Genomic DNA, 22,138 nt, shown 5'->3' on the forward strand with positions numbered 1-22,138 from the left:
AGCACCACGGCCTGGGGTGGTCCAGTGGTCTGGTACCATGGCCTGGGGTGGTCCAGTGGTCTAGCACCATGGCCTGGGGTGGTCCAGTGGTCTAGCACCATGGCCTGGGGTGGTCCAGTGGTCTAGCACCATGGCCTGGGGTGGTCCAGTGGTCTAGCACCAAGGCCTGGGGTGGTTTACTTTCCTGTCGGTCTTCACTGTGTGTGTCTGTCCAATACAAATGAAAAATATGAGTGGGACTGCCCCACTCAGAAGAAAAAACAAACAAAAAGAAAGTCATGTCTTCCTCTTATGTTCCTTGCCTGAGGGAAATGTTCTTAGTCCAGAAGATAACTGCCGGCTCCAAGCCAGTAGGGGGCAGCCGTGCACCTCTCTACACAGCATGACTGACGGGAGGTGGGTGAAGTCTGGATGGGCATTGGCTTGGCACAATCCTTTTTTGAAATGGAAAAACTTTGTCGGCGTATGTACTTTTCGCGAATTCCCGTCTAGGCAACATCTCATTAAAACCGCAAACTGTACAGAGAAGAGTAACGCAAAGAGAGAGACCTATGCGTTCGTGTAGTTCTACTTTCTGTTTAAGTATCTGTGTGTGTTTTCCTTGTTGATGTTGGAGTCAGAATATAACGGCTTCATTGTAGCAGTCCATCCCGTGGTTACATGAGACCGTCTCTGTCCGCTCTTCAACTAGTTAACATGTCCAGCCGCTTGACTCTGGGTGACCCGCCTAAGAAAAAGAGGAACTTTGTGGTGGTCGTGTGGGTGCTGTGCTGGCTGAACGCCGTGGTCATGTCTGCTGCTGCCGGTGACCAGTCGTCTGAGAAGCCGTCTGGGGTGTCGCAGAAGCTGGCAGACTGGTGTGAGGAGGCTCGGGGGAACCTGGTCCACCTGGTCGGGGCGGAGACGGCGGAAGCGACGCGGCAGGTGAGCTCCGGGGTTGGGTTGAATGGATGAATCTCTTTTTATGAATGAATGGTCTTTATTGTCATTGATATAGTACAGGTACCAAACAACGAAATTTGTGAGGGGGGGCTCCCCTGGTGCTAGGATTTTTTTTAAACTAAAAACAAGAGGGGAAAAGAGCTGGTTTACATAAATAAAAGCTATATCCACTATACTATACCGGTACTATAAAAATAAAACACTGTGCTGTACTCTATGCTATGCTATAAATATCCTAACATTTCCTATCTCTGAACCTTATGTGCAGTGTCAACTGTCACTTAGATCCAACTGTCACTTTCAAATTAACCTCCAGATTCCTGTATATACCCTGCATACAGAGGTGATCTAACCCAGCCGTTCATCCAGTAGCCTATATCTCTTCTTCTGTCTGTGTCAGTGTTTCCTCCAGGTCGTCAGCTATGTGGCGGAGGCAATGGCCCGGGGACTGAATGCTGTCTCGGGGTACCTCGCCCCCATCCTCGGGGCTGCTGGGATTGATGGTAAAGAGGATTAAAAGACTCTATACACAGCAAGACATATCAGGTGCAGATAGATAGATAGATACACATACATACATACCAGGCACGTGCCGTGAGCTTTTAGATTGGGTAAGCATAAGATATAGACAGTTTCAAGGAAATGCAATTGTGATGCCCTAGAACCCGCTAATAAACTGTAGTGTCACTTTGTGATCAGATTACCAAAAACCCAAAAAAACAGTTGCCAGTTTCGACTATATCAGGGGTGCACATTGTTCAATCTTTTTTGAACCAAGATCTTTTCAAGTAGCCAGCCTGCTGAAATCTACAAGTCCAGTTTCAACATCGCAAACGCACACATGCACAACACAGACACACACCGTTTCCATCCTCCAGTGTTTCCTCTACATGCATTTCATCGTGGCGGACCGCCACGATGGAATTTCCTCCGCCACCATTCAGATTTCTCAACCCCAAAAAAAAAAAAAGATTTAGGCCGCTTTTCAGACCTTCACAGCGCTAGACACACCCACAAGCGCTGAAACTGGACCAGTCCGTGTGTGTCGCGAGTATTGAACTTGAGGCTGCGTTCGTAAATTCGCTCTGAGAGTCCCGGAGCGCACACTGGGTTCAACGTCATAAAGGGACCAAGTCATTTGATTGGACAAGAGGCATTCCGTGAGTGCTGATCAGATTTCCAGAGCGTATTTACGAACGCGCCCTGGCTGTCACCCGAACACCGCGAGCTAGCGTAGTGTAGTGTAGTATAGGATGCGTAGTGTAGTGTAGGATGGAGAGAGAGGAGAAGCCTCTCTGTGTTACCTATGTCCAGTGTACTAGAACCACTCTAACAGGAGTGTTTGTCCGTGAATAACACCGGCTATGCCCGGGGTAGAAACACAAGACTATAGCTGGATAAGGTCTACAGGTCTACACGGTCATTTTAAGCCGTCGACCAGCCCTCTACGACCACGGGAAGTCATGTTAAAAGTGAAGATACTTCTGTTAAACTAAGCTAAGCTAAACATCGCTAATCGTTAACTCCCTCCTGGGCTTAAAGTGACAAGTAATAACGTTGTGAAAAAAAACGTCAGATCAGTGTTTTTGTTTTTTATTGACAACGGAATTACATGCTGGAAAAACATGCAGACACAGACAATAAGAGACACACGGGAGAAGTACAGGAAAACATTTTATTTTTTTGGGCCATTCTCGAGTTTTGGCTGAAATTACGTCGTTGTTTTGAGCGCGCGTGCACGCACGCGGTCAGCACTACCCGCCACCATTGTAAAAATTCCTGGAGGAAACACTGTCCTCCATAGTAAACTCACAACACACTTTCTTTTCACACTTTGTCACATAGGCACTTGACATCACATCACAAACCCTCCCTCTCTATCTCTCTCAAACACTTTTGGTCCAGAAGGCACGGACAGCGACATTAGGCCTATCTCAGCGATTGATTAAGCAGCTCTCTGATTGATTGATTAAGCAGAGGAAGTCTTAAATAAGAAACCTTAACCAGCAGCACAGCAGTACAGCAGTACTCAAACCATATAAACAAGCACAGATCGCCACCAGCCTCGCCAATCATATAAATCATATAAACCGCTCATACCAGGCTTGCTGGATTCCCTATAGCGACTCTCCCTTTCTGGGTGTGAAGATCGGTGAGCGGTGGCTTCGGCCGGCATTTAGCCAGTAGTTCTGGCTTTTTCCAGTCCAGTCCAGTCTACGAAATCCCTTTAGGTCGCTGACAGTAATGTCCATATTCACAAAATCAAGCAAGTTATCCTTATTGATTATTATTATTTAGATCGTTTGAGCTAGGTAGCATAAGCTATTCTGCCGGGCGAGAGAAAGTAGTGTGAAACTTAAGTGAACTTGAAAGTGATAAGAGCCAATCAGTAGCTCTTATCGGAATGAAAGAACTACTGATTGGCTGTAAGCATGCTTACCATGGCCACATTAAACAGCGGGCTGAAGCATCGAAAACAATAAAAAAGACATTTTCACGCATTCGAATGTACGCGAGGGAAAGCAGAGAGAGAAGAGCTTATAATGCAACGCAATGCAGGCAGAGTAGAATAGCGAGTGCTTACTCATGCAGGTGGCGTCAAAATGAATGACTCCTGCTGCCCTGGGACCTAAAATACAACTCTTTTAATGAAAACAAACAAACGGTTACATGCACTTTTATTTTAATATTTTCACTGTCCTTTTTTATTTTTTCGTTGGGTAAGCACTGCTTACTCTGCTTGTATGGACGGCACGTCCTTGGTACATACATACATAGATACATAGATTGATAGATACATAGATTGATAGATACATAGATAGATAGACAGTCAGACAGACAGATAGATACATAGATAGACAGATAGATAGATACATAGATAGACAGACAGACAGACAGACAGACAGACAGATAGATACATAGACAGACAAATAGATAGATAGACAGATAGATCCATCCATCCATCCATCCCCACCAACCCCCCCGTCCCTCGAAAATAATCAAAAGCAATCAACTGGACTGTAACACCGTAATGACAGGCTACTCTTTCATATCTGTAACAGCGTAATGACAGGCTACTCTTTCATATCTGTAACAGCGTAATGATGGGCTACTCTTTAATATCTGTAACAGCGTAATGATAGGCTACTCTTTCATATCGAGGTGCTTCTTGTAGGCACATCAACACACAAGAGAAGCCAGTGTGGCGACCGACATAATGTGGTCAGTGTTTACCGTTAAATTACCTAATTTGGTCCGCCACAGTTTCATAACGAACCGAGAATATTTTTAGACGTCTCATAACAACATAAGAGATCTCTAACGTTGTTTAGAGCCGTTTAGTGAGCGTCTGTCACTGACACCCCGCTGCTGTAGGCTCGTACACACACACACACACACATGTACACACACACACACGCACACCCCCGACTTCTATTTCAGAGCTGCTAGCCCTCGACCCCCCCGCCCCTCCCCCCGATGAAAACGGTTCCCGGATTTCTTATTTTTTTAAATCCGTGATCCACACCCACCAGTGTACAATACAACCCCTGGGATTGGCCACACACACACACACACACACACACACACGCCACTCCCTGAATTAGTCTGAGAGGAGAGAGTCAGAGAGAACCTGTTGCACCACATTGTTGATCAAATGCCAACAGGGTTGTATTGTATTCTAGCCCGTGTGTGTGTGTGTGTCTGTGTGTGTGTGTGTGTGTGTGTGTGTGTGTGTGTGTGTCTGTGTAGTGTAACTATTGAAAGTTTACAGTGAACCCGGTCATTCCAACATCCTGTTTTATGTCCTCGTGTCAAATCAATAAAACTAAAATAAAAAAAAATAGTTAAGAAATAAAGAATGTATAAAGTGAAGTAGAACAGACAGTTCTCCAGACAGTATTCACGTTGCCTGCACCTGTCCATTCTAATCCATTCTCATTCAGAGTGCTCTTGACTCTGAAGGGGACGTGGAGGAAAATGGAGGACTTAAGGCCGATTTAAAGTTCTGCGTAAAATCGACGCCGTAGCCTTGCTTCGGCCCGCGTGGGCCCGCCTTGCCTACGGAGAGGCTTGACGCGCACATCTCCAAAAATGTAAGAACGTTTCTACGTAACCATAAGCTCTGTGATTGGTCCGCTTGGTAGCACATGATTCCGACTCTCTCGTCGGCCAAAATGCGGAAGCCATGACAGAAATGTCATTTACTTTTTCTGTAATTATTTATTAATAAAGATTTGAAAAATTATGATAACCATCGTATTATCTTAGTTTAATGTCATTTCAATGCATCATAGAACTTTTATTTACAACAAGCATAACAACAAAAAGATCGCTATTATGCCGCTTTGAGCTCCGTTGAGTTCCTAACCGGAAGAGGCACAGCACAGGGGCATAGAAAACACACTGCCACCTAGCGATGTGACGGTGTAATTGCAGCGCGGCCTACGCAGAAGTGTAAAGTGCGAGACCCCTTTACGTAGAATACGTAAGCTACGCACGTACATTCGATGCAGAACTTTAAATCGGCCTTTAGAGGAGGACTTTGAAGTGCTGGAGCAGAGCCTTGTAATCTAATAGCGTGTGTGGGGGTGGTGCGCGTCTCTGTCTCTCTCTCTCCGTCTCTCTCTCTCTCTCTCTGTGTGTGTCTGTCTCTCTCTGTCTCTCTCCCTCTCTCTGTGTCTCTCTCTCTGTCTCTGTCTCTCTGTGTCTCTCTGTGTCTCTCTCTCTCTCTGTGTCTCTCTGTGTGTCTCTCTCCCTCTCTCTGTCTGTCTCTCTCTCTCTCTTTCAGTTGAGACGCCCTTCAGCAGCTTCACCCCCGAGGGCGTGGTCTACATCGGCCAGTGGGTTCTGCTGGCCCTGATTGGCTACTGGCTGCTGTCCCTGGCCTTCCGATTGGTGGCGACCACTCTGAGGCGGGTCCTGGGCCTGCTGAAGCTGGGCGTGGCTCTGGGGCTGTTCGGCCTCATCCTGAGCGACCGCGGCGCCGGGACGGAGACCACCGCGCTCCGATTGGCCGGCCTGGTGTGCCTCTGCGTCCTATTGGGCGTCGGAGGCTCCGGCGCCGGAGCTGACAGGAGTAAACACCTGGAGGAGCAGGTGGGGGAGCTGGAGCGGCGCGTGAGAGAGATGGAGCGAAGGAGGAGGAAGGAGGAGTGAGGGGAGGAGGAAGGAGGAGTGAGAGATGGGGGAGGAGGAGGAAGGAGGAGTGAGAGATGGGGGAGGAGGAGGAAGGAGGAGTGAGGGATGGAGGAGGAGGAGGAGTGAGAGATGGGGGAGGAGGAGGAAGGAGGAGTGAGAGATGGGGGAGGAGGAGGAAGGAGGAGTGAGAGATGGGGGAGGAGGAGGAGTGAGAGATGGGGGAGGAGGAGGAGTGAGAGATGGAGGAGGAGGAGGAGGAGTGAGAGATGGGGGAGGAGGAGGAGGAGGAGTGAGAGATGGGGGAGGAGGAGGAGTGAGGGATGGAGGAGGAGGAGGAGTGAGAGATGGGGGAGGAGGAGGAGTGAGAGATGGGGGAGGAGGAGGAGGAGGAGTGAGAGATGGGGGAGGAGGAGGAGGAGGAGTGAGAGATGGGGGAGGAGGAGTGAGAGATGGGGGAGGAGGAGGAGTGAGGGATGGAGGAGGAGGAGGAGTGAGAGATGGGGGAGGATGAATGGAGACGTTTATCAACAACATGTTTTTGTCTTGACCTGTAAATAATAAAAGCACTTGGTTTTTGTTAATAACGACTTTTGAATCTTTGCTTTCGGTCACACAGACAACAGACAGGAAACAGATGAGGAGGGTTTTTCTCACACTTTTATTGTGGTGAATATGTACGACGTCCTACAGACTATAAATGCTATTAATATTGACAGAAGAAGAAGAAAACGGAACATTCCACACGTCTATTCATGTATATAATAGTGATCTTCCATTCTGACCCTCATGTTTGGCATACAACGCAAAAACACACAGTTCTTAAATACAACAAAGAGCACATAACTGCTATTTTCCGACGGCTTGCTTTTTCACATTTACTTTATAAAGCGTGAAACACAAGACAGAGCTGGGGGGACACACAGCGGTTACACACAGTGAGAAGATTAAAAATAAAAAATAAAAAAATAAAAAAGTCTGGAAGAACTTTAAAAAACCAATCGTCTTGAGAGTGAATCAACGAAAGTAACGCAGAAATGGGGGGGGGGGGGGTAGCTGGGTTATACGCTGGATTACAGGTACAGTTTGTTAAGTCTCGCACAAAACAAAACATGATCGTGGTAGTGGTTAACAGCTGTATTATTCTAGCCAGGGCCGGTCCTAGGCATAGGCCAACTAGGCGTTTTTAAAAAAAATGTTTTTTACATTTCAATAATTTTGTCTCTATGACTTTCATGTCTCTATGAAAATATGTCTCAGCCTACTGTCTATTTTTGTCTTGAAACCATTGTTGTCCATATGTTTACTGTTGAATGTGTGGGTGGTGATGAGGCAGTACTGGTGGCTTAATGTGGTGGGGGTTGGGGGAGGGGGGGCATCAAATCATACTCTCGCCTAGGGCACCTGAATGCCTAAATAGACCGGCCCTGATTCTAGCGTAAAGGTTAGTAAGAGTAACTGCAGTCGTACTGGGAGAAACTACTGTTAGTACAGCGGCTAAGCTCTCATATTATGAGGAATTGTGCACTTTTTGAAGAAAGCATGACATTTCTACCATAGTTAGTACATACCATAAGGTTTATTTTCAGATGTGGAGGGAAGTCAGATTTGACCCCAGAGGCCCGGGAGAGGTCAAAGTCAAGATGGCCGCCAGGCCACTGTGTCTAATGTTCAAACACGCTTAATTTTAGAACCAAACAGAGTAGAAAAACACTTTAGGTGTCCTTTCCAACTATGTTAGGTAATGCCTATTCATTTGGTGATACTTTTGAGATTGCCAGAATTCAAGAAAATGCATTAAGGTCCAACACTTAGCCCTTAGCAACGGCTCTTGACAACAAGCCTTGTACGTTCGCAAATGCGTCCCCCTTGCTCCAACACTGACTGCTATGATTCCTGCTGCCCCCACCAGACCAAAGGTGGATAAGACTAACTTCAGTGAGATATCTATCTAGCTCACTAGCTGGAAAACCAACTGTGTGGGATGTACAAATTATTGACATATTGAGGAGTGCTTGTCAACACTTTTCATTGCTTTAATTCAGTCGAGTACGAAGGCCTGCTATATTGGCCGTGGTGATGGCGCCCTCATGTGTCCATCAATTAGTATTGCAGTGCATTTCTGTATCCAATAGATTGTTTCGATCTCAAATAATTTCAAGGATTTGTTATGAATAATGTTAACTCGTTCATAAAAACGAGAAAACTTTACTTTACTTCGCATGCCATGCACGCAGCTGACATGCTGCCAATGAATAAATGAATGATGTTAACTCATTCCTAAAAACGAGAGACAGCTACGTAGATTTTTTTCCACCATTTAATTACCATAAAATAATTAGACTGTGAGTGACGTACTTGCCGAGACCACTTGTGAGTGCGTATGGGTCGCATAGCGGAGATCCCGACAGCACAAGGCTTGGCTTGAAAGCGGTTGAAACCAGAAGCACATGACAATTATTATTCCCTATTCAAAGGATGAATTTATGACACACATCTGGCACTCCGAATTGTTTCAGCAGCTATATTAAAAAATAAATAAATAATGAATAATGTTAACTCGTTCATAAAAACGAGAAAACTAAATTCAAACTAAACTTCGCATGCCTCGTCGCACGCAGCTGAATAATAATAATAATAAAATAATTATATATATAGAGGTTCAATTATATATATATTCAATTATTTCAATTGTATATATAGAGGTATATACACACACACATATATATATATATATATATATATATATATATATATATTTGATGTTGCCCAATGTCCAACACTTCGCCCTTATCAACGGCTCTTGACAACAAGCAAATGCGTCCCCCTTGCTCCAACACTGACTGCTATGACTGGTGGAGAGCATGCATGAAAAGTACCAGTGCGAAATGCATTTTGGGAGGCAGTATGCATACTGCAGTGTAAACGGTAGGCTGGTATTGCCATACTTATTATGAATTTAGTACTAGGCAGTATGCAGTATATACTCATTGAGTATGCTAGTATGCAGTATGCTAGTATGCCATTTCAAACACAGCCAGGGTCTTGATCTGGTTGTCCTCCATCCACAACCTTGATTGACCTGGCTGTGTGGCATGGAGCATTGATTTAAGAAATATTTGGAGTGGTCTCTTAATTTTTTCCGGAGCTTTAGTTGGCCTGGGACATACATAGGCCTAGTCCACCTGGCACAGGGTTGCTGAGCAATCATAGTCCTCCATCCCAAACCCAGGGTAGAGAGGCTCCGTGAACGTGGTGTGGAACGTGTGCAGGTGGGTCAGGGAGTCGGAGGAGACGCTGTAGAAGGACAGGCTGCCGGCCGGCCAGTCCAGATACACTCCCACTTTGTATGAACGGGAGGAAGGGGCTCGTATCTCGATCTTGTCATCGTCATGCCGGGCGGTATAGTGGTCATCGGAACAGTAGAGACTCCAGGACTGGTCGCTTTCGCCGAACCCACTGAGATGATAACCTGCTCTCCTGCGGAGGCCTCTCATCGCCACGGCGACGTCCACCCATTTCCCTCTCCACTCTGCCTCCCAGTAGCGGCGTCCTGTCAGAGCCTCCCGACACAGCACCTGGGACACGCTGTCGAACCTCTCTGGGTGGTCAGGGTACGGCTGCTTCTCACTCAGCCAGGCCACCTTCTTGCCCCCCTCATACAGGAAGAGAGACGTCCTCGCTGTGTTTGGGTCCAATGTGAGCTCACAGGCATCTGGCGGGGAAGACAAAGATGTGAAGTTTTAATCTTCTATATACTGACAATCTTATCACAAATAATCATCAGAAGAAAACATCAATAGAATGAACTGTGCTTGCAAATATATAGGCCTTTTGTTGCACAGAATACTTACATTTCTTCAGTGCTGATTTCAACCAGCACTCTGCATCATGGTCAACGCTACAACAGAAGTGTGAAAGTTAAGTATAATCTTAAAGGAGTGCAAAACACTGCCCACCTTCAAAACCACTCTCAAAAAACATTTACAGGAGGCTGCAATCCGTAACTGGACCCTCTAAATCAAAAATCAGATTAAAAGACCCGAACTACCCACTGTACATACTTTGTGTTTTTGTCCCCCGCCCCCACCTGTGGTGTATGTCCCCACCTGTCCTACCCGCTGTACATACCTGATGTTTTGTTGTATTGTTGTACATACGCTGTACATACCTGATGTTTTGTTGTATTGTTCTTGTATTGTTCTTCCCATGATGGATGTATTTTTATCTTGTAGATAGTAATAGTTATTTGTCTGTATTATCTTGTAGATAGTACTAGTTTGTTTTGTCGGTCTTACATGTAACGATGAATTGAGAATCAAGGACCCCAATTGAAATAAGCCAGTGGCTTTCTTGGGTTTTTATCCTGTTAGTTGACCTTGTATGTAATATGTACTTTCATGTACCTACTTCTGCAAATCTTCTAATAAAGTTTTCAATCAATCAATCAATCAATCAAGTACGGTAAGTAGAAGTAAACTGCCATGTAGACATATCAGCTCTGTACATTCTCATTGCAGAACGGTTGAAAAAGATTACTTTGATTAGCCCATAGGAAATGTGTTCAATCATACATTGGGTTTTACCTCAGTTTCTCAAGTTTACAGGCTTGATCATCCCGTACAGCAGAGAGCAACTTCACTCCCAAGTCTCCTGGATGATTGTAGCTCAGATCCAACTCTCTCAAGTTGGAGGGGTTTGACCTCAGAGCTGAGGCCAAAGAAGCACAGCCTTCCTCTGTGACTCCACAGAATGATAACCTGCAAACCAGGAGCACGTTCAGTTGGTGAACAACACACACTGCATGTTCTCTCACGGTGGTGTACACCGTTCCTCGGCGCTCTTCGAGGTATGTTTTCTTTAATTTGGTGGCAGAATACTGGCGATATTCAGCTCACATCAGTTACAGTTTCTCAGCAGGTCATTAAAAACAGGTCCCCTTCAGTCAGTGTAATGTTTCACTAAACATGGCACAGTAACATCATTTCTACATCATCCCTCCAGTGGTCAGTTTACAGCTGAAGTAAATGACCCTGAACTACTTCCTCTTACTATGTGTAGTTCCTTGTATGATATAGGATATCATCTTAAATATGAATTTCTCATACATTTTTTACAGTTTGAACTGACCTCAGTGTCTCCAGTCCACAGAGTGGACTCCCAAGTCCCGCAGAGAGCAGCTTCACTCCTGAATCCTGCAGGTCGTTGTCATCCAGGTCCAGCTCTCTCAGGTGAGAAGAGTTTAAGATGAGAGATGAGGCCAGTGCTTCACAGCATTTCTCTTTGAGTTGACACCGGTTTACTCTGCAGGAGGGACATAGATCAGTAGCAGATCGGGCCATTTACAAGTTTCGGGGGCACTTGTGGTTAAATTCAGTACATGAATTAAAATGACCAGGGAAAACACGAGGACATGAAGCCGAATTTGAATGTGAATTCAAATGAATTGAATTAGATTTCTTGCAATATCAATTTTATGAAATCTTTCATCTTTCAGCAAAACTGCTACACTTTTATTTGAAGACGCTTCCATTCACGCTGCAGCTCTTTGAGATCATTGACCAATCAACGGTCTGCAGCGTCACACGTCACACACAGCCTGGCACGAAAGTACAGAAAGTACCCCTCTCGAACTGGAACTAAAAACGGCACGGGTACTATGGCCCGGTACGGCTCGGTTGGCAGTGGAGAAAGCAGAACAAACCGGGATCACGGCACGGTAGTGGAAAAGCGTCAAAACTGGATACAAAATGTCATGGCATTTTGTAGTATCTGGTATTTATGTTCACCACTAGAGGGTGGTATCGGTTTAACTGAGACTTTGCCTCCTTTCCATCTGTACTCCTATTAGTGTGGCTATGGTTACCTAGCATGTATACATGTCTTTAATGTTCCTAAAGTGACCAGTAAATATCCCTAAACTTTATATCGCCTCTGGAGTAGTTTTCACCTCAGAGTTTCCAGTTTACAATGCAAGTTCCCCAGTCCAGTGGAGAGCAACTTTAACCCGGAGTCCTGCAGATTGTTGTCACTCAGGTCCAGGTACGTCAGGTGGGAGGAGTTTGAGCTGAGTGCCAAGGCCAACTCTTCACAGCATCTCTCTGTGAGTTTACACCAGTTAAGCCTAGATTAGGGAAAACAGCATTAGGATTAGCATTAGTATGAGCATCAGGTCCTAGACAAATCTACACATTTCGTGAGCTTAGAATTATAAGGTTCTATCTCCGTTTAGGGCGGTTTAGAGATATTGAGCGATATTGAAGTTTTTACATTCCATTATGTTTTATGAGATGGAACCTTTGTATTTTATGTATTACTAACTAAAACATTTCAACACACAGGCATTAATAAACACCTAATGGATCAGATTATGTAAAAAACTAAATTTTTACAAAAATGGAGATAGAACCTTATAATTCTAACGTCACGATTTAAGTCGATTTTGTCTGAAATAAGGGCAGAGGCCAGGCCAAGTAAAGATCTCATCTGAAAGAAAAAGGGTGATGCATGTGAGTGGTACCAATGGTGTCTCTAATTTCAAAAAGGTTCTCTTTAGCTTGCTGACCTCAATGTCTCTAGTGTCCCCAGTCCAGCAGAGAGCAGCTTCACTCCTGAATCCTGCAGGTCATTGTCACTCAGATCCAGCTCTCTCAAGTGTGAGGAGTTTGCGCTGAGAACTGAGGCCAGCACTTCACAGCATTTTTCTCTGAGTTTACACCGGTTTAATCTGAATGAGAAAGTAGATGTTGATCAATTTGGTTGGGCCTCTTATAATAGAAGCACAACAGCTGAATCTACACTTTAATGAGAACTTTGATATTAACCTTAGTGTCTCTAGTTTACATTGTGATTTCCGCAGTCCAACAGCAAGTGTCTCCACTCCTGAATCCTGCAGGTCATTGTCACTCAAGTCCAGCTCTCTCAGATGAGAAGAGTTTGAGCTGAGAGCTGAGGCCAGCGCTTCACAGCATTGTTCTTTGAGCTTACACCGATGTAATCTTAATGGAATTGAGGAATGGAAAGGAGCACCAAGAAAAACAAAACAATATAAAGCTTTATACAATATAAAGAAAACTGACCAGGTGAGATCTTAACAACAACACTACTGACCTCAGTGTCTCCAGTCTACAGTGTGGACTCCCCAGTCCAGCAGAGAGGAACACCACCCCTGAGTTCTGCAGATCATTCTCACTCAGGTCCAGCTCTCTCAGCTGTGAGGAGTTTGAGCTGAGAGCAGAGGCCAATGCTTCACAGCATCTCTCCGTGAGGTTACATCGATTCAGTCTGAAAGATTAATTAAAAGCACACTTACTAAGCATTATGCTATCTAATTATCAGTCCTAAGTTTAAGAATGCTATATGCCAGAACATTAAACAGGATGAATAACAAGACAAGAAAACGATTCTGGAGTTTCTCTACTGTATCTGAAAAAACAAAAGGTTCTTCTAACATTATGACTGCCAATGGCTCCTGGCCCGAGCAGAGATTACTTTTCTTGCGATGACTGACGGATAGATGATTTACTTACTTAGACAAATGTATTTATAAGTAAGTCGCTTTGGATAAAGGTGTCTGCTAAATGCCAAAAATGTCAATGTAATGTGAACATGGAGTTCAAATGTAACTGTCATACTCACAGAGCACGTCTGGTGGAGGTCATAACGGTCAGAAGCCTCAGGAGGCCTTCCTCAGACCTGATGTACTTCTTCAGGTCAAACTCCTCTTGTGTTTCTTCTGAGGTCATCAGCTCAAAGGTGAGAGCCGACCACTGTACAGGTGACGGGTCCCTCAGCTTCCCGGAGCTCATGGACCTTTGGATCTCCTGTACCAGAGACTCCTCCTTCAGCTCGCTCAGGCAGTGGAACAAGTTGATGCTTCTCTCAGGAGGCAGGGCATCCCTGAGCTTCTCCTTGATGAAGCAGATCGTTTTCCCTGTGTCCGCTTCGTACGTCGTGTCCAGGATTTCAGCCAGGAGTGTCTGATTAGACTCCAGGGAGAGGCCGAGGAGGAAGCGCAGGAACAGGTCCCAGTGTCCATCCTGGCTTCCCAAGGCTTCGTTGATTGCAGTCTTGTGGAAGTCAAACACTGACTTAGGCAACAGTCGTGCGAGCATCCGTTTCAAGGGGCTGAGAAGAATGTTGTCGTTTCTGCTTGTGTAGGAGTGATGAGCAAAGACAGCTGCCAGAAACTCCTGGACACTCAGATGCACAAAGCTGAAGACCTGACTCGTCCTCCCCTTCACGATAAACTTCGCTGTGCACACGCCTGAGTACACTGTAGCCTCCTTGACATCAATGCCACACTCTCTCAGGTCCCTCTCGTAGAAGATCAGTTCTCTCTTCTTCAGCTGACGGAACGCAAGCCCTCCAAGCTTTAGGATGATGTTTTCACTTCCTGTGGGATACTCTCCCTCTCTCATTCTGGCAGTCTGGCACAGCAGGAGGTGTGTGTACATCTCAGTCAGAGTCTTGGGGATGTCTCCACCCTGCATTTCCTTCAGAACAATTATGGCAATCCAACAGAAGACTGGAATTTGGCACATGATGTGGAGGCTCCTTGATGACTTAATATGTTGGATGATTCTGTTAGCCAGGTTCTCATCACTGATTCTGTTCCTGAAGTATGCTTCCTTTTGTGGGTCAGTGAACCCTCTGACTTCTGTCCACTTGTGGATGTGCTTACGTAGGATGCGTTTGGATGCTGCAGGTCGAGAGGTTATCCAGATTAGAGCATTGTTGAGGAGCTCTCCTGTTATGAGGTTTGTGATCAGGACGTCCAAGGAGGCGGGCCTTGTCTCGTCCTTCAGAACCTTATTCTGCTTAAAGTTCAAAGGGAGTCGACTCTCATCCAGGCCATCAAAGATGAACAAGACTTTACCTTCCTTCAATAGTGACCCTATTGGTTTCATTTCAGGGAAGAATTGTTCAATCACTTCAATCAGACTGCAGTCTTTTTCCTCTATGATAGGATTCATCTCGCGAAAAGGAAGTGGAAAAATGAGCCTAATGTCCTGGTTTTTGATTCCTTCTACCCAGTCTAGAATAAACTTCTGTACACAGACAGTCTTTCCTACGCCAGCAATTCCAAGTGTAGCCACCGTTCTGATGCGCTTCTCTTGGTCAGGCTGGGGTTCGAAAACGTCGCTGGCCTCGATGGAGGTCTCTCCAGGGGCTGATGTTCCGGTTTTCAGATGCCTGATCTCATGGTCATCACTGAATCCTCCCGAGGCCCCCTCGATCACGTGGAGGTCCATGTAGATCTTATTTAAGTATATGTGACCCCCGACCCTTTCGGTCCCCTCATAAACGCACTCATATTTCCCCTTCAGGCTGGTTTTCAATTGGTTTTGGACGGCAACCCGTTCTGTGCCTGGTGTGTAAAGACAAGAATGCAGTGAGGTCATTTAATCTGTGATATTACTAGTTTAATCGTTTGTGTGTGTGTGTTGTGTGTGTGTGGGTGTGTGTGTGTGTGTGTGGGTGTGGGTGTGTATATGTGTGTGAAAGCCTGTTACTGTAATGTTGAATTGGTCATCTTACCGTCTTTTAGAGCTGCTGGCGCACTCTGGACTGACACTAGGAGAGAGAGAGACCTCAGTCACACAACAAACAGTGTCTAGGGTGTTGAAGCACATGGAAATGTATGCATGCTGCACGTTCTACATCTACTGTACACTCTTCTAACACACAGGCTCTGTTGTCCTACCTCCATGATGCTTATTCTGTAATGTTTCAGCGTGAAGGTTCAGGCTCATCTTCCTCAGGATCTCCAGTGTGATGGTCACGGCGCCGTCGAAGCCGTAGCTCTGCGTCATCTTATCGATGGTGTCCTGCCGGTCGGCCTGGTCCAGGTGGCCCCTAGGGATGTGATGGAAGCCGTCCAGGATATTGTCCTGGGTCAGGTACCAGTTGAACTTCTTCAGATCTTTCTGGTCCAGCTCCTCCAGAGTGGTCATCAGCAGCACAGGGACAGAGGCCATGGCGGTGTACTAAGGGTCTGTTTGAGAGAAGCTTTGAATCCTAAGCAACCTGCCCAGTGGTGAACATGTTGGGGGTGGCGGTAGCCTAGAGGTTAGAGAGGCCGGCTAGCAATCGGAAGGTCGCTGGTTCGATCCCTGCCTCAGGAGGAGGGAGCTGCATTGTGCCCCTTATCAAGGGTTAGGGTTCAAGGGTCACGTCTAATTGTTACATGGGTTCCTAGAGCAAAAAATAACAGATTCAAACAATTGACTGACAAGTTGATTGCATGGCAAATAAAAAACGAAACATTAAATGTTGTTTGCAGTCCAGTAGACCAACATACAGCACTATAGCAGGTATCAAAGGTCTTGTTAGTGGTCATGTGGAATTTCCTGTCGTTTGTGGCTTTTGACAAGCGCCATAACTTCTCACAAAAACAAAACATTGTTTTCCATTAATACACTATAGGACTCACCCAGATAGTTTCAGGTTCAGATATGTTTGTCTCACATTGTCCTTTCTTTCCAGCACTGACTCAGCAAGTACGGTGAAAGTCCAAACAAGGCCCAGATCTCTGGCTCTGTAGTGTAATTCAGAATAAGAAAATACACCCCTATTTAACCTCAAAACAATATATAGAGTACCGGTAACACAGTCTAGATTCTCAAATATGTATTTGCTGTTAACCAACCTTTCAGAACATACTGTCTTCGTCAGAGTTTCTCTTCTTGGAATTCCCCTGCCACTTTCAGAAACAGGTTTCACTTTAGCCTCCATGCTGATGCTGTAGAGAGGCAGGTCGCCTGTTTCCCCCCGTTTCAATGTTCTTCTGTGGTGACAGACACAGCAGCACTGTTGATACAAAAATCACACCATACGAACAGTAGCAACAAAACGTAAAGTTAAGGGTCCGATCTATTCACCATCTTTAATGGAATCTAATCATTCTTCGCCTACCTTTGTATCTGCAGTAAAACACTCCTTCCGGGGTTTTCCGATCATGTGGTATGTGAGTGGATGGTCTACCTCTTTATTGGTCTGTTATCTGGTGGAACTGATTCTTCCAGTCTGTGACAAGGTTCAAAGTCAAGTCAAAAGTCAAAAGTTTTTTTTTTAACCATTTAGCACACGCTTTTATCCAAAGCAATGTACAATTAGACATTACAGGGACAGTCTCCCTGGAGTAACTTGGGATACGTGGCACACTAGGGGTGGTGTGGTGTGGCAGGTCCCAGGTCTCTTTACCCACTGAGCCACGACACTTCACACTTGAAGGAGCCACAACTCCGTCAAATGTTGCTCATGGTTGACTTGAAGGTTTGAGGAAACATACTTAAAAGCATGTTCCAAACCTAGCTCCAGAGCCATCACTGGGAATTGAACCTGCAATCCCCTGACTCTTGGGGTGAGCTCTTTAACCACTGAGCCGTGGGATCAGCAACAAAACCAAGGGCACACGCCAGGCACTTCAGGGTGACCATGTGACCTCTGGCAGCGGGGACATAGCAGAGAGGGAGAGAACAGAGATTAGCTTTGACATGCCAGAGACCACTCAGTACACCAGATGAGTCTGACCCTTTAGTATCTTTAAACAAAGGCCATTACACTTTTTTTTTAAAACACATACAATTATTAATAATTAACTATACATTAACCAATACATTCCCAAATCCATTGGGTTGCTGATGTTGCTGGCTGCAAAATACTGTATCAAATCCAATCCAACCAAATCAAATCAAATCTACTTAGCCAGAGTTGGAAAGTAGTGTTGAGAAGACACTGTGAAAATGTATTTAACTAAGTTACTAATTACTTTATCAGGGAAAAAGTTTACTCTAAGTTGAACCATTTCTTCCAAAAGGGTTCTCTGACAGGAACACGCTGAAGAACCCTTTTTTCTCTAAAAGTGTAGGTAGTTATATAAATCCCAAATTCTCATCACAGTTTATTTAGGGATGTGTTAGGATTTATGTAACTCTATACTTGTCCCAAATGTGCAAACCCAGTCTAGCAAGCACTCCAGTTAGGCTCAAGCAAGCAAGTATTTAAAATATTTTTCAACCCAGTCTCATCTAGTCTCTTCTCCCAACTCCTCCCTCTGTCTTTGCCACATATTTGACATTGTACACTCTGTGCTCCGTTGTTTCAGACCAACTAAATTAACAGGCCAGTGCTTTTCTCATGAACTGTGTTGCTGACATTCGTCAGCTCTGTCACCCTAACCCTAACTTCTAACCACCTTCCCAGAACTTACATAAGAGGGAGGGGCTCCTGTGGAGGAGGGCTGTGCTGGGAACACACATACACACACACACACACACACACACACACACACACACACATAAATAAATACACACACACACTGGCTACTTCCAGCATGATAATGCACCATGTCACAAGGCAAATATGTCTCAAACTGGTTTCATGAACATGACAATGAGTTCAGTGTTCTTCAGTGGCCTTCCCAGTCACCAGATCCGAATCCAAATACTGTATAACACATTTGGACACACAGAAATACACACATATATACACACACACACACACACAGGCTACTAATGGCTACTTCCAGCATGATAATGCACCACGTCACAAAGCAAATATGTCTCAAACTGGTTTCATAAACATGAATGAGTTCAGTGTTCTTCAGTGGCCTTCCCAGTCACCAGATCTGAATCCAAATATAACACATTTGGGATGTGGTAGAACGGGAGATTCACAGCTTGAAAGTGCACCTAAAACTCATGATCAGGAATTGTGTGATGCAATCATGTCATCATGGACCAGAATCTCAGAGGAATGTTTCCAACATCTTGTGGAATCAATGCCACAAAGAACTGAGGCAGTTTTGAGAGCAGGGGGGAGGCCTTACACAGTATAAGTATAGTGTTCGAAATAGTGTTCGGTAAGTGTATGTTGTGGTAAACCTGTATTGTTGTGGTAAGGCTAGCCAATGTGTCCATTGCCAGGTTTACCACAACAAGCTGCTAAATGATAGGGAGTTTAATTAACACAGGTTATGTAATATCCAGCTTGGTGGTTTTATTCGAGGTGGGTTCGCATCTGAGGTATACATTTGGCGTTATGTAACAGTTATGTGATATAAAGCGACCACAGTGTGAGTCAAGAGGTTTCAGGTTCACCCCCGTGTTTCTTCATAGGAGTAAGATGAAATCACACTAAATATTAGACTATATGTTTATAGTTTATGGTCTATCTCTACTATATGTTTATAGATATGTTTAACAGGAGTTGCGACTGGATCAATAATGAACACAATGTCAAGGATGCATTGCACTGACCACGCTTTCAGAAAGAAACACACAGAGACAATGTATTATTTCCAAAACTTGGTAATTTTATTTACAGTTCAAGTCAGTCACATGCAACAATTTATTTTAAAATGAATAAACATGAAATTAGCAAAAAAAAAAGAAAAAAAATGCATCTTTATTTTTCATTTCCTCCAAAATAGCAATTAAATATACAAAAATAGAGCTTACAAATACTGTACAGCAAATGTCTTGAAAAATATTCTGCTGCAGAATTCTTAGTTTTACAAACATGTCTGTGAAAGTCCACAAACGGTATCAGTGTTATCACAGAGGGGGGGGGGGACCCTTCAGAGGGAAGGATGACAGTTGGCTTTTGGACATAGTGGGAGGGAGGGGAGGGTTGAAGGAAAGTGTGTGTGTGTGTGTGTGTGTGGAGGGGGGGTACTAACATATCTAGACACTGAATAAATACACACCATTACAACAGAGAGAGCTCAGTGAGGACGTGGGGACAAAAGTGTAAGTTAAGTTAAATCATTACCATTATTTCCGTCTGAGGTCCTACACAAAGGAACCATATAGAAACGCATCCTACCTATAGGATCCTCAATTAGGGGCCATTATGTAATTGGATAACAGTCATGACAATGATCAGTTGTGGCTGATATGAAGGTAGTACAATCCAGGCACCCCCTATAACATTACCTTTCAGCCTGAACCTACGATATCTCTGTTTGTAAGAGATCCACTGGACTACAAGCTCCTGAGGGACGGCAGTCTTCACTTAACTCATCACCCACAATCTAGTTTGGCCTGGTACCTAGCTCAGCACACCACAAGCAACTCTCTATGAATGTACACGTGATTTCCTCTCACAGGAATAGAAAAGAAGAAGAAAGAAAAGAAAAGTGTATTCAGAACCTTTTTCTCCCAGACTGATGTTTAATAACACGGTAGGAGGGGAGGGGTGTAACTTGCAGCAGCAGTCTTGTAGGTTCAGAAGAGCCTTCAAGCCTCGGACCCAGGCACGAGTGCTCTAGTGACACTTTATCATGGCTACAAGCTGTTCCAGGCCTACAAGGACACCCAGAACCATTGTGTATACCTTGGGCCGAGAGGCGTGGGGGAGGGGTTAGGACGCTACACAGGTAGGAGGTAATAATGGGTTCAACGAAAAAGGATTCTGTAGCCTTTCTTTCTTTTTTTTTCTTTCTTTCTGGAATCATTGCAATACTTGGATGGGCACGTGGCAGGGCAATAAGTACCCAGACGACGCATTGTCTATTCTGGCTGGTGGAGTCCCTCTCTTTGTGTAGAAATGCACTACAACCAAACACTGCTCTCTATGTACAATAACAATGGTGATTTCAGTGGCTACAAGCGCAGTTGGCTGCAGTAATATTATCGCATGCGTTCACATTATTCATGAATCCCTCCCTTGAGTCATACATTCAGAGACCAAACCCACATGGTAGGGAGAGAGGACCAAGCTTTAAGACGTGCTGCATTCTGGTTGGCCAAGTGTAACAGACAGGGAGTCTTGGGGGAAGTGTATGGGCTGGTAGTCAGTCAACAGACAATTTCAACACCGGGAGAAGGTGGTTTGTGATGAATTTATGCCAGAATGAAGGTAGTTTTTGTCTTCGTTCAAAGAAGGAGATGTGTTACCGTCTATATTTCGTCAAGATAAGGGGAGCAGAGAGAGATCTCGTGATTCTGGGAGGCTATTTCTCACCACACAATACCAAAAAAGGAGATCAGGTACCAGAGCAACCCACACAAACACAATCAACGTCTGTGACGGATGCCTTCAAAAAAAAGGTTATGGTTTTTCTCATTCCACATTCAACCACAGTAGTGTTTCTTTACAAAACATGGACATATAACACACACGCACAATCAGTAAAGCGCAACAAATGGCAACAAATACTGTCCTACTTTTTTTTATCTCACCAGCTAACACAGTGTCTCCATACCATTGGTTGTCACTGTGTTTTCTAAGGGCGATGTGAAATGTTGGCTTTTTCTTTTTTTTTGTAAACCCCCTAACACACGCAGAGCTCTAACACTCTGACCTCAGAGCAGAACTCTAACACTCTGACCTCAGAGCAGAGCTCTAACACTCTGACCTCAGAGCAGTGAGGATGTTAAAGACAAGCTCCACCATCGCTGTGGTACTGAGACATGGCAGGCAGGGGGCAGCACTCAGCACTGAAAGAGAGCCTGGCGGACCGACCCGATAGGACGGTTCCAAGCATTCTGGAACCCTCCTAAACAAAACAGTCAACAGCATGTCTATCCTGTCTGTGTTTGGTTTGATGGCGTTACATCAGGTAGTCGGATGCTTAGCCAGGCAGAAATGGGGAGGAGATGCCACTACTCAATGATGATATGGATGAGGCCAGTGACAAGTGATCTGATGATGACAATAATGACCCTTGACCTACAACTAGGTCCATGACCTAATCCTAACCCACAGTGACGGCAGCTGACCCCGGTGGGGGGTCACCTTTTCCCCCTCCCTTTCAAAATAATCACACAGCACTTTCCCCCAGAGCATGGTGGCCACAATAGGGAGGTGCACAAAGGACTGGTGCACAGGCTTGTGTGTGTGTAGAAGTGAACAAAACACACACACACACACTAGCGTGGAGAGCGAAAGGGGGAGGGGGAAAGAGCCAGAACAAGGGCCGCTGTGCTGTGTGTGGGAGAATGAATGAAAACGCTGTCTCACTATAACCTGCTGACCTAGCCTAGCTACAGTAGGGAAGTCTAACTGTGTGTGTGTGTGTGTGTGCACTCCAGCGGGACTTTTGTGTTCACCT

The 22,138-nt window shown here is 45.0% G+C and overlaps 2 protein-coding genes across 2 annotated transcripts; one reads left to right on the top strand and one right to left on the bottom strand.

Annotated features, from left to right (window-relative positions):
• Positions 1–696: 696 nt before the first annotated feature.
• On the top strand, positions 697–6,099 carry LOC308160712 (voltage-gated monoatomic cation channel TMEM109-like; the record flags this gene model as incomplete). Its single annotated transcript, XM_080534654.1, has 3 exons — positions 697–924; positions 1,343–1,445; positions 5,732–6,099. The coding sequence occupies 3 exons, from the start codon at positions 697–699 to the stop codon at positions 6,097–6,099; spliced, it is 699 nt and encodes a 232-aa protein (XP_080390780.1).
• A 3,155-nt stretch (positions 6,100–9,254) lies between these two features.
• Positions 9,255–16,058, bottom strand: LOC308160713 (NACHT, LRR and PYD domains-containing protein 3-like; the record flags this gene model as incomplete). Its single annotated transcript, XM_080534655.1, has 10 exons — positions 9,255–9,793; positions 9,933–9,979; positions 10,665–10,838; positions 11,209–11,382; positions 12,029–12,202; positions 12,644–12,805; positions 12,903–13,076; positions 13,189–13,362; positions 13,717–15,448; positions 15,785–16,058. 10 exons carry the CDS (start codon positions 16,056–16,058, stop codon positions 9,255–9,257), a joined length of 3,624 nt encoding a protein of 1,207 aa, XP_080390781.1.
• Between the last annotated feature and the right edge of the window lie 6,080 nt (positions 16,059–22,138).

The sequence above is a fragment of the Nansenia antarctica genome, assembly GCF_963989245.1.
Source record: "Nansenia antarctica genome assembly, chromosome: 6".
Taxonomy (NCBI): Eukaryota; Metazoa; Chordata; class Actinopteri; order Argentiniformes; family Microstomatidae; genus Nansenia; species Nansenia antarctica.